This window comes from Pangasianodon hypophthalmus, chromosome 20 (genome assembly GCF_027358585.1).
Source record: "Pangasianodon hypophthalmus isolate fPanHyp1 chromosome 20, fPanHyp1.pri, whole genome shotgun sequence".
Lineage (NCBI taxonomy): Eukaryota > Metazoa > Chordata > Actinopteri > Siluriformes > Pangasiidae > Pangasianodon > Pangasianodon hypophthalmus.
In genome coordinates, this window is record NC_069729.1 from 5640847 (window position 1) to 5654050 (window position 13204).

Genomic DNA, 13204 nt, shown 5'->3' on the forward strand with positions numbered 1-13204 from the left:
CTCTGGCTTGCTCATTAGGGATAAATTTATAAATTTAAAATTTATATCCTGAATCTATATATTTCTGTAAAGCTGCTTTGTGACTATGTCCATTGTTAAAAGCGCTATACAAATAAAACTGAATTGAATAGCTCAAAGTTAGAGCATGATTATTGTGAAAAAGCTGCACTTGCTATCAAGATGCAGGATAATGATTTGCATGCATAAGCATGCTAAAACACACACAGATGCTGAAAGCTCAAAACATGGTCAATGATCAGACCTGACCTTTAATACCCCCTTGGGATTGAGTGTCAGGATTGAGTAGACATCACTACACTCCTTAATGAGGTAGAGCGGCTTAATCTCGTATTAAAACCTGACACTAGAGAGACCTCTTCTTTTTTCTGCTGTTCTATCTTCTGCCCTCTTTTCCCCCATAGACCAAAGTGGTTAGAAAATGGCTATTGATTCCTGATGAGCAGGCTTTTCACTCAGCAAAGATACGATTGGAGGATCTCTTCACCTTGTAGATGAGACTCATTGACAAACCCTGAGAGGAGCCTTGAGAAGGGCCTTGAGAGCCCGAAAGAGAATGAAACAGAAGAGGAAGCATTTGGAGAGGCGTTGTGCTTTTTTTTTTTTTTTTTTTTTTTTTTGCAATTTGCAATTTGCAATTTGTAGGCAGAGCATTTTTATGATCCTAATGAATTGCTCTTTCAAATTTGAAGTAATAAAACTCACAAAAAGTCACACCAGCATGAGGCAGCCAATGTTAAATGACATTAAGTGAATTTGTACAACAATAAAAACATAGTACTATTTGTTTTTGTTTTTTTTGCTTGGGTAAGTGCTTAGTGAAGAAATGGGTCATAGTAAAGAATAAAACACATGGGGGCATGCTGTTATAGGAAAATAATGAACTACTGGTTGGTGTGATACAGCCCAACCTGAAAGGGAGTTAATATTACCTCTCCAAAGTTTATTATTTTCCTTATAAGAGCACATCCTGAAATGTTTTATTCCAATTAATTTGTTAATGAGGAACATGTGATACTTTTTATCCATTTATAATTGTTTAATCTTGTTAGTTAGTTCCTGTTATCACTTACCTTATAACAGCTGTACACAGTCATTCCCTCACCAGCCTCTCTTGAAGTTAATAAGACACAAAAATACACAGCTTGTCATGTTATCAAGAAACCTGAAAGCGCAGTTCTCTGTATTGAAGACTCTCCAGTGGTGGAAAATGTACAAAGTGCTGACACTGGAGTCTCCTTCGATAAATGTTACATAAACATCTACTTATAGAAAGCCTCATCATATGAATGATTATACATTTTTTTGTTAAATCACATATTTCTTAATCTGTTCACTGTATTAGCCTTAGATTATGTACAAGCCCCTGTGTAGGAAAAAATGATGAGATGAGTATCTCTTGGAAAAAACAGATGATGAGTATGATCTTACTTGCTCTATATGGCCAAAACTATGTAGACACCTGACCATCACACTTCATATGTGGTTCTTCCCCAAACTGTTGCCACAAAGTTGGAAGCATAGAATTGTCTAGGATGTCTTTGTATGCTGTAGCATTAGAGTTTCCCTTCACTGGAACTAAGAGGCCCAAACCTGTTCCAGCACGACAATGCCCCTGTGCACAAAGCAAGCTCCATGAAGACATGGAAGACAAGTTTGGTGTGGAAGAACTCGAGTGGCCTGCACAGAGCCCTGACCTCAATACCAGTGAATATCTTTGGGATGAACTGAAATGCAGACTGCAACCACGCTCCAAAATCTAGTGGAAAGCCTTCTCAGAAGAGTGGAAGTTATTATAACAGCAAGGGGGGGGGGGATGCATATGGGTGTGATGGTCAGGTGTCCACAAACTTTTGGCCATATAGTGCATTTATAGTCCATGTCCACCACAACCATGCTAAAGAAAGAAAGAAGGAGATACACTTATGAAGACAGACTGGCCAAAGGCAAATAGCAAAAGAGAAAAACAAGTATCAACTGGAAGAGAGAGAAAGAAAAGAACCAGAGAGAAAAAGTGAACTGAACTCAAGGTCTTCATCAAGTGGATTTGACTAGCGAGCCCGAGCCGAGTTCACATATTTATCCAGCTCCATGACTACAGACTGTTCTTCATATTCAGGCTGATATCTGCACATATGCTACATCACATTAACAACTCGCCATCTCTCCAGCAGAAATGAGGGAAGATGGTGATGCCAGATCACAGAAAGGTGTGATTAAAATGTTCGATGGAGGAAGGAGGAATATAATACTGACGTGGGAGATTTCTATCTCCTCGTAGACAGAACATTAGCACAAACTAACAAGACCTGTTGAAAAGCATGTTTTGTCTATGCAGTTTCCAAAGGTGAAAGCTAGTAAAATTACTGACATCACAGATTTACTCAAGCTATACTCTATGCATGTGATGTTAAAATGTGACAGACAAATGTTTCATAGCTACAATATGTAATAGCTTAAAGCACTTCAACCCAATCTCATTAAAGAAAATCATAATTGGGATTGGTTTGGGTCTCAAAGGCACCAGAATATTCAATTAATCAATTGATTAAGGAGGCTTATTTGAAAGAACCCATATTTGAAAGATTTCCTGCTTGTGATAACATGAAATCACTTGGTTACATGACATGCTGCATTTTTTATCTTATTAACTTCAAGAGAGAGAGAAAAAAGAGAGGCTGGTGAGGGAATTACTGTTTATAGATAATATATATGTACCCTTGCTCATTCGTGCAATTATCCAATCAGCCAATCATGTATTTCAGAAACTTCTGATCCCATGGCATTTTCACACACAACAATCTCTAGAGTTGACACAGAAGGTTGTGAAAAACATGAAAATCTTCCACTGAACAGCAGTTCTGCAAGCGGAAATGGCTTTTGGATGAGAGAGGCCAGAGGAGAATGGCCAGTCTGGTTCAAGCTGACAGATAACTCAAATAATCACTCTTTACAAACGTGGTGAGCAAAAAAACATCTCAGAACATGTCAAACCTTGAGATGGAGGGGCTACAGCAGCAGACTATGACATTGGGCAACGATCACTGGTTCTTTAGCGCTTTCTTGCAAAAAATAAATAAATAAATAAATAAAAAACTTCCTATAATGTCATATGCAACATAGGCATTTTGGCATTAACTAATTAGCTATTAACTATTTGCTGCTCCTCTGAAGGATTGGGAAGAAGAAGGTGGACGCAAGTGTATAATAAAATGTATTTTTTTGTCTTGGTGTGTTCTCAGGAGTGAAAAGGCTGTAATTCAACTGTGGGAGTTGAAGCAGGCCAGTGGCTTCGGCTAGTTAATATGTGCTGGGATTTGAATGGTCACATCCGATTCTCTAAAGACCTTCCTGGGAAAGAGAGCGAGATGGCAGGACAGAGGGACTAGGTCACTTTTAGCTCAGGAAAACTAAGAAAAATGAAGCAGGAAATGGAAAGGCAAATGTTTTTAAAAAAAAAAAAAAAAAAAAAAAGCCAAGTTAGGCAGAATGTTGGTGAATGGAAGCAAAAGTATGATGAAATCAAATGGATGAATGAGAAAGTATGCCAACATTCTACTGAACACTCCTAAGACAACGGCATATAAAGCTTGACATGGATTCTAATTCTGAAAAGATCAACTAAAGGTCGACATCTGGTCTTTGTGTTGTTTCCGCAGAATCACAGCCCTGTAATGAAGCACTGAAATGGTAACAGCACTAAAGTCTTTTACCTCACACGACCCATAACTAGATTTCATTCGTTCACCTTCGGTAAGCACTTTATCCTGGTCTGGGTCACGAAGAATCTGGAGCATATCCCGGGAACACTGGGTGCGAGGCATAGATAGACCCCAAATGAGACCTCAGTCCATCACAGGGCTTAAAAACTTCCAAACTCTTACTTTGATTAGACCGATATTAGTCCGATATTAGTTGAAAATATGGAGCTAATGTAGTCAACCACTTGATTCTTTCTTCCATTTCCTTCCTATTCACCCAGAAGGACTCCACAGTCTGTTTGTTTGTGTGTGTGTGTGTGTGTGTGTGTGTGTGTGTGTGTCTGTCCCTATGTTCTACTTGCTTTGAACTCCAACACGATTCCACATGGCCCAGAGCCTTCACTTCCCCAGCCCAGCTGTCTGGAGAATTAGAAAGAAGGGTACTGGCTCTGGAAAGCAACTGCCGTGTCCTTTTACACGGATTGATTTTCTAACTCCCGCTCAGATGTGAAAGTCGTTCAAGCAGAACAGGGAACTTTTCTCCTCTTCCTGGCCTTTTCCTTTCAACAGACCTCAGTCACATCCCAATGTAAGGAATCAGTCAGGAACACCTTAACGGATCGCACATTTTTTCAATCGCTCTGTGTCTGAGAGGGTTTCCTCTGGGTTCTCCAGTTTTTGTCCACCTCCCAAAAAAGGATAGGCGGATTGGCTACTCTAAATTACCCCTAGCTCTGAATTTGTGGGTGCATGCTGCCTTGCGATGGACTGGCAACCCATCCAGTGTGTATTCTCACCTCACACGCAGTGTCCACGGGATAGACTCCGGAGGGCTTGGGGATATTTCCTGTTCCCAACAAGCTGCAAAGTACATTACCATCTAGGGTACATAATTTGGACACTAACCTATACCAGTGCATTATGGGATTTCATGAGTATAATTAAGATTTTTCACTATGCCATTCTACTATGCCATTGGACTGCTAGTGAACGTGCACATTTCCTTTGGATAAGGCTGATTCAATGGAAATGTGTTTCATTATTGTGGCACACTGTGACTTTGAAGAACCAGCTTGCTATTAGCTGCTAGTAGCAACTCTATGTTAAACCATCTGTGTCTGTGTGAATTCCATGAAAAAAATTATATTCATACAGGCACACAGAATAATATTTTTGATTTGTATGTGGCTGTATGACAGAAAGCCTTATAGACTGTAGAACTCCTCTGATACATGCACACAAAAGCCACCAGGTGGACAATCCTTTGACTGAATACACTACTGATTGCAATTAGAGCTGGTGCTTGAAAGGGAACTCTCTACTCTCCTTTTTTTTAAAAAAAATAATCAAACAAATTAGAAGTTTATGCAGAAATGAATATAGAAATTTTTCTAGTACATCCTCCTTCGTTTTTCTGGCCATTTTCATCCACACACCCTCACAATCCTGTCCATATTGCCCAGAGGCAGCTTCCTGCTCTCCTCTTACAGACAGCGTTTGACTGCACTTCCATTCTGTTATCTGAACATGACACAGGCTGCTTGGTCATCACCACGTCTTGGACATTGTGGGCATTTCAGCAGACAGCTGAGAGCGAATGTGGCACAATTAGTTGGACAGATATAGCTCTGCTGACACATGAACCCAAGTGTGCCGTCTTCTCTCCATCCGCCTCCTCTGGTCTTCCCCTCTGCAGAGTACAAACTTTATCCTCTAATCTAACCTGTTATCTCTGTGCTGCTCTGTACAACCTCCACTTCCTGTGGCATTACAGTAAAAATATCCCCACACACCGCGAGTGTACCTCTGCACTCACAGAATTGAAGCAGTGAAGTACAGAGGGAAGTAAAAAAATACTTAATGCAATAATACTCATGATAAGGTGACACATCACAGGTTTATAGGAATGTCCTTGTTGTAAAACATTTTCGTTTCTATAGCAACAGCTCATTCATATGAACTTTTAAGGCAAAGCCTCCACAATTAGACTCCACAATTAGGCAAAAGGTTAATAATTAACAGATTCAGAACATTTGTTGTCAATTGACATGGATGTTTGCAATTAACTTCATTGCCACATCATTATGATTATTTGATTGAGACATACTAGAGCTACAATGAGCTACGAAGCTAATTATCGTGACACTGCCATGATGTTCATAGTCCACGACATGTCATAACACAACTTTATGGCAATGAAAATCTTTTACTTAACTCAGGTGATGTGTCAAAATAACCCCAGACAGTTGTCACATGTTGGAATAACACTTAATAAAAGTTTGTGTAGGTCTATGTCAGTTGTCATAAAGGGCTGTTTAAGGAAGACGCTCACACAGCAACTGATAACTGCAATCTGATCCATGTCGCCCACCATTTTCTAACAGCAAAACATCTGAATTCTGTAAAACAGTGAGCTTTTCAGAGCAAGATACAGACACTGGAGTGAGAAAAGTTCATGGCATTATGCTTTTAACATTTATTAGAGATTTGTTTGAAGCACTTAGAGGTAAGTAAACAAGATATCCTTACATGCTATATAAAATGTTGTGCACTTGGTCATTCACAAGAGTTGTTCTCAAAGTGAGGTTTGTGAAGCATGGCCAGGAAGTCTGTGAATTTTTCATTTTGTTACCGTGATGGACATCACAATTCACTTTCATCAAAGTTGTTACATTCATAATTGAGCTCTATAGTTGTTAGCTTATTTGACTGGTCATTTGACTTGAATGGATTTAATCCAAACCAAAATAACATAAAAACAAGTCTATAAATAGTGGTGGAGTTCGGGAATAGAAAGCTCCATGACTCTAATAAATGAAGAAAATATTGTATACACTATTAAATAATGAGGCTAATATTTGAATAGATGGATTACTTATATATAAAATAAATCTCTAATGAGGGGGTCTGTTGAATATATTTTTATATTTAAAGGCATCCCTGATGAAAATTTGAGAACCCCTGATCTACAATGTTAGTCAAACAGCCTCTTCCTGGTTCTTGGCTGCATTTAGTGATGACACGCGCCAGACTCTCTAGAGAAAACTAGAAGTTTGGCTCGTGAGACTCATGAGATCTCTAATTTTAGATGCTCTCTGAGTCTCAGCTCACTCAAAGAAAAAAAAAGAGAAAGAGAGTTTGGTAGTTTTAACAGGGCCAGATTTTCCCATCATGTCTTATATTTTCTATTTGCTGACAAGTCTACATGACACAAACTCTACAGAACAAGGCGGACCATCTGGCGTCTGCATGTTAACGCTGTTTACTACAATTCAGCTAAAAAAAAAAAAAAAAAAAAGAGTCGCCTTTTTGAGTCAATGTTCCATTATGAATATACAGTATCAATTTATTCTGTGTTTTGAAAAATGACACTTTTTGCATTTTTCAATTTAGGATTAAAATCACATGCAATCAATAACCCTGTTTCTTTTACAATAAATGAAAGAAGTTATACCATCACTGACACATTTTCATTGCTGTGGAAGAGGTGTGTGTGTGTGTGTGTGTGTATTTGTGTGTGAGCCCTTGATGGAGCTGAATAATTTGCTCAGTCTAAAAAAAGAAAAAAAAAAAGCATAATCAATATGGAGAATACAGATGAGGGCTCTAAAACCAGCCGAGCATTGCACTTCCGACAATTACACCTCTCCCTTGCTTAGGTAGGGCCAATTAAAAGGAATGAGAGAGAGAGAGAAAGAGAGATTTTCTACTTGATAATTAAGGTGTTTGACAGCTTAAGCGTGAGCATCATGTTAGCACTGCATGGAGAGAGATGAGGGCAAAATGCCACCATTAGCCCGTTCACATCATACGCGCAATTCTGCTAAGTTTAGAGCTGAAAATTAAACATGAAAGGATGACAGGTACAAATAATTACATGCTGATAAGGACACACTGAATGACTATAAAGAAATGGAAATAATGTTCAGTTAAATCCACTTTGGCTCTGTGCGGACCTCAATTCACGTTTCACAATTCACAAAGACTGTCTATGTCATGCCTATGTCATGCCAAGGTCAAGGACACAGTTATCTCTCTTTTTTTTTCTCTGCCTATCTGTCTCTCCGTCTCAAATCTCTCAGCAGGTATTCTTCAGGAGACTGAAGGGGAAAAAAAACATGGGGGGATTTAAAGAAAAAAGGAAAGTGCCTTCAAATGGATAAATGGATGGAGTGTGTGTTGAACATTTTGGTTAATTAACATGTATTATTCCAAAGCAGAACAGCAGGGGTGTGTGGGAGAGTGTATGTGAATTTTGGGCTACAGAAGAGAGAGAGAGAGAGAGAGAGAGAGAGAGAGAGAGAGAGAGAGAAAGAGAGCATTGTCTGTGTATCCTGGCACAGTAGATTGACCATCTTGAATTGTATCCTAATTGGACAGCGATGTTTTATGCTTTTTTTTTGTGCATCTACACTTAAAGGATGCACCACTTAAATCTAACCCTAAAGATTAGCATTAGATATAGGTGTAGCACAGCATTTAATTAGCTGCATTAATGTCAATGGTAGGTCCTTATATATGATAGTAAGACACACGTGTGTGTGTGTGTGTGCCAGTATAAGACCACTACAAATAAAACCACACAATTTTTCCCTCTCACTGCATGACATTGGCACATTTACTCCACAAACACTTTAACTAGTCATTATTTTTAAACTGTATATTTGCTGAAGAAAACTAAAGCTTACACTCAGCTGCCTGTTTATCGGGTACATAGATGTATCTAATCTGCATTTCCTGCAATTCCTGTGTACGGCTTGACTGAAAAAAGTGGAAGAAAATATAACGTATAACTGCATATATAACTACTCTTAAGCTGTTATATATGACCTCTTATTAAATGTGTATAGAGATATCACAAAGAAAAAAGTGCCAAAGGAAGTAGCAGAGATCATTGGTGCCTCTCTTTGGTGAGAGTGTTTGTAGCTAGTACAGTTAGCTTCCACTGCTAACAGCTAATACAACCTGGCATGTTACATGTAAATCAAACAACCAATTTTCACAAAGATTAGTGTGTTATTTAATATCTGTTTATTTAGTTAGAAGAAGATATGAGGATATATAGGGATATGGTAGTGCCTCTGGTGAGTGTATGTAGCTAGTACAGTTAGTGCATGATGCTATATTGCTAACAAAGCTTATACGAAGCCAATTTTCACCTGTTTTTCACTTTAATGAAATAGAATTTATTTTAAGTACATTTTAAAGACAAATAAATTATATAGTATAGTAAATTGTATGCTGTAAGCTACATACATTTTGGCTACTACCGTTTCTCATTGGAACTAAAATCGCAAGAAACAAACTTACAAGCGACATGAGCGACTTGTTGCTCACTAGTGTAACACGGTTAGCAAGAACAGTTAATGTTACTTAACTGTAAAACAACAATCATTTAAAAAAAAGCAGCAGTTACAGAAAGAGTTCACTCTACTACTCCTGGTTCAGTTTGTTTCTGGAAAAATCTTGCTAGCTAGTTAACATTAACACATGGTGACTGAATTAAATAGCTAAATTTGGGTGTTTTCCGCATCATTGTTTGTTTGTTATTTCATATTGGCATGATGCTAGCTATCCGGCTAACTCATACCCAGACCAGTCAAACACTGCTAGCAAGAAAATGCTAGCAAGCTGGGAGAAAAAAAAAAACTGAATTTCACCACCACAACCTGCAGAAAAACATACTGATATGATATTTAAACTGGAATCTACAGCATAAACTAAGCTGAGTACGTAAGCTTATACAGTTGTTACACATTTTAAAGCTAACACATATGGGCTACATGTTAGATTGCCCTAATCATAATATGACCAACAAATGTAGCTATTATTTAATGGATATATTCAATATACCATCATTCTATGTCTCAACTGCTGCTAATGAGATTTTCAAGATTACTAATAAATCAGTTCATACAATTCAAATATTTTCTAGTGCATTTTAGTGCACTGGCATTTTAGAAGACTTTTGTTGCACTGGTGGACATGGGAATGTGCTGAGCTGGAAATTTACTTCATGTGCAATATTCCCGCATGCTGCGGAGGAATAACAAAAAAAAAATAAAAAATGTGGAGAATGTCATTGCTTTCAAACAGGACAAAACCTGCAGACGCAATTAGACAGGATTGCCCTTTAAACACTGCTGTTCCCTAAGACACCTGCAAACTCTTTTTTAAACTCCCCACACTCCTGTCTCGTTCATGCCTTTTCTCACATGCATTCTTTCTCGCTCTTGAACTCATACACACTCACTCACCTTCTCTCACTCTGATGCTTAGGACCAGTAATGAATGCGTACAAGCCGGCATAGTCGGGTACGAAATTTAAAATCTGCTAAAATTATGCAATTGGCTGGCTTTGCATGTCTTAGATGTCTGGGTGGGAATTGACCAAATTGGGGAGAAACTGGGGAACCTGAAGGAAACCCACACAGACACGGGGAGAACCTGTGAAGCTCCACTCGAAGAGTAGCTGAGCTCAAACCGTGGATGCTACAGCTATGAGGCAGCACCGCTACCCTATGCACCAGTGTCGTGCCCTGTTTATGTTTTGAGATATAGAAACAATTATAACCAGTGTGTGCGATTGGTCATTGGGCAGACCCAGACATCTAAGACATACAAAGCCAGCCAATTGCATATTTTTAAACTGCTGCATCACAGGACCGTGTAACACTCAGAGGGAAGCACTGTCCTCCCTCTTCTGCATACATGAGCTCACAGACGCTCATGATTGGCTAGTGTCGCTGTGATTGACAGATGAGAGAGACTCCAGCCAATTTTACTTACTTAACCACAGATTCCTATTCAAGCCCCACCCCCTTTTACAATTACAACGCTTTTCACAGTGGACACAAAAATACCACAAAAATCTTCTGCTTTGTGCCAAGTTCTTATTCCCTTCTTTTGTGGTTTATCTTCTACACACATGTTCACTCATACACTCATTGACTTGCTATACTCACACTATCCACAACTTTCTACCCATCACATGAGCACTTTGTCTAATTTTCTCTCTAAATACATGCAACACTGTGAGTGCAGGTGTGTATGTGTGTTTTTTTTTTGTTTTTTCCCTCCCCTCTAGGAGCCCTGGGGCTTTGCAGGTGGATCATACGCCTGTCTAGCAACAAACAAAGCAAAATGCATCCCTGCCTCAGTGTAGCCCATTGTGTTTCACACACACAAACACACACAATGTGTGTGTGTGTGTTCACTAAATGTGGACAAAGCAGACAGACCTTCATTAGTTCCTGTTAGGCTGTGCACACAAACAAATTAACAGGCGCATTATCACAACCCCATGCACTTCCATAGATTTACACAATCAACAATACATGCACACACACACACACAAATATTCCCCAAAATAACAGCAATAGACTGAGTAAAAAAAGTCTTGAGCATTCCGTGACAAAACAGTTCCAATTTGGAATTGCAGAAATCACACAGACAGAATATGTAGTATTACTCACCTCGAGCAGACGACAGCAGAGTACCTGAGAGAGAGAGAGAGAGAGAGAGAGAGATCAGTATAGCCTAATATACATTATTTCCGCACAAGCGAACATCAACAAGGTTTCTCTGTAAGGTATAATTTACACTGAGGACACTTGGGACATCACTTTCTGAAATGCTCAATTTCATCCCTGACACTCTTTGAAAGTGTAATTAAGTATAAAATCCGTTACGTCATACGTCTTACGCAAGAAAATAAATCCAAATGGTTGACAGTTTAATTGTTGTTGTCAATCCATATGCTTCCAAACTTCTGAGCGTTTAAATTTTACGTTCATTACTGAATTACACTCCATTTTCCTCTAAGATGTATACATATGAAGATCTGCGTCTTTTTCTTTTCTTTTCTTTTTTTTAAATAAAACCCAGGACCTCACAACGAGAGCCATACAGAGTTTTTTCTCCCTTTTTAGTTACTCTTCTAAAAATTTTCCAAGCCATCACTTTGAATTTATGGTGATTATTTTGAGAAGACGCAACACAGGAAGACAAATTGCTGCTCAACTGTGTGTGTGTGTGTGTGTGTGTGTGTGTTGTGAGCTACAATTCTTCACTCTGCATTCCTTGTTTTGTGAAGGCCATTTTTTTTCTTTCCGCTTTTAGGCAAGAAGAGAGGAAGCAGACCAATTTTTCCAACAGGAGCTTATGGAGGAGTACACACTGTACGTTCTCTGCTTGAAAATATAATTTGCCAGAAATGTCAAGCTGTCTCTCGCCATCCTCCACGCCTTGACGTTGTCATATAGCTAAACTCCTCATCCATGAAGCATTCTTTGGATAGTTAAAGGTTCCTTAATTAATTACTAATTACTAATTACTGTGCTCGTTCTAATGTGGTATTGTTTCTTTAACAGCTCATACTCAGGGACTTGTACAGTGGACGCTCCACATAATGTAAGACTAATACTAAAAAAAAACTTAAAAAAAACAACAACAAAAAAAAAAGTTTTTAAAAAAGAAAAATGTTTAATTGTCAGCGCTTTGTAAAAGTTCACGGTGCTTTGCAAAGTTCCTCAGAATGGGAAAGTCTTCAGGACAGAGGAGTTTATGCTTTCTGGTTTCTCTGTAAAATGACAAACTGTAATTTTTGAGAAAGAGATACAGAGAGAAAGAGAGAGAGAGAGAGAGAGAGAGAGAGAGAGAGAGAAAGGAGATCACTAGTAGCTACATCGTAAGTGATAACAGGAACTAACTTGTCTCTTGGATGTTCCACAACATCTTAACTATAAAGCATTAAAATGTCATTCATGCATAAACTCAGCATTGTAATTGCTGTGGTATAAGTGGAATAAGGCTCTCCAGACCTAGCAAAATAATTAATTTCCATTTTTATTTTTGTTTAAACATACGATCTGTCATGCGTTGTTCCTCACGTAATCGACACCTTCTGACCAATCAGATTTGAGCATTCAACAGTGCTGTGGTATAATCCAACATAGCTACTGTGATGCCTTTGAGCTGTTGAGTAATGTTTCTGATGAAATCTGAGCAGCTATGAGAAATTATTGCTCTTAATCCTGTACAGATGGTATAATTGGCTTAATAGTATAGTGTATAATTAATTATAACTATGTTCTAACGAGCAGGTGAGAAATAGCATCAATCTACAAACTACAGAAGACTGCATATGTACTCTAATACTCTCCAGCTCTGATAAACACATCCTCGAAAACATAAGCTAATAAAAACAAAATGACACAACAAAAAAAATTCATTATTCACATCATGCATGGTGTGGAACAATAATTCCTGTCTGTGTGGAATTCTGCATTAATAGTGTTTGCGGTAAGAACAGAATTTTCAGTGTTTTACTCTGTGAAGGAAAACCTCATGTGGTTACAGGCTAATTAGTCACGTTGGTTATGAAAAAATGACAAGCTTTATTATTTCATATTCAGGCTTTGTTTTGACTAATTATTACTAATGCAGGTGAAAACACCAAGCGTGTTATTTGCTTTATTATGTGC

At 38.4% G+C, this 13204-nt stretch overlaps 1 protein-coding gene across 3 annotated transcripts in view; it reads right to left on the minus strand.

The window, feature by feature from the left end:
• cdh4 (cadherin 4, type 1, R-cadherin (retinal)) overlaps window positions 1–13204 on the minus strand; it is a 397112-nt gene that overhangs the window by 95676 nt on the left and 288232 nt on the right. For all 3 annotated transcript variants that reach the window (XM_026935538.3, XM_026935539.3, XM_053227230.1), the window contains one exon: window positions 11195–11218. In XM_026935538.3, coding sequence (XP_026791339.3) covers window positions 11195–11218 — 24 coding nt within the window. The remainder of the gene's footprint in view (window positions 1–11194; window positions 11219–13204) is intronic.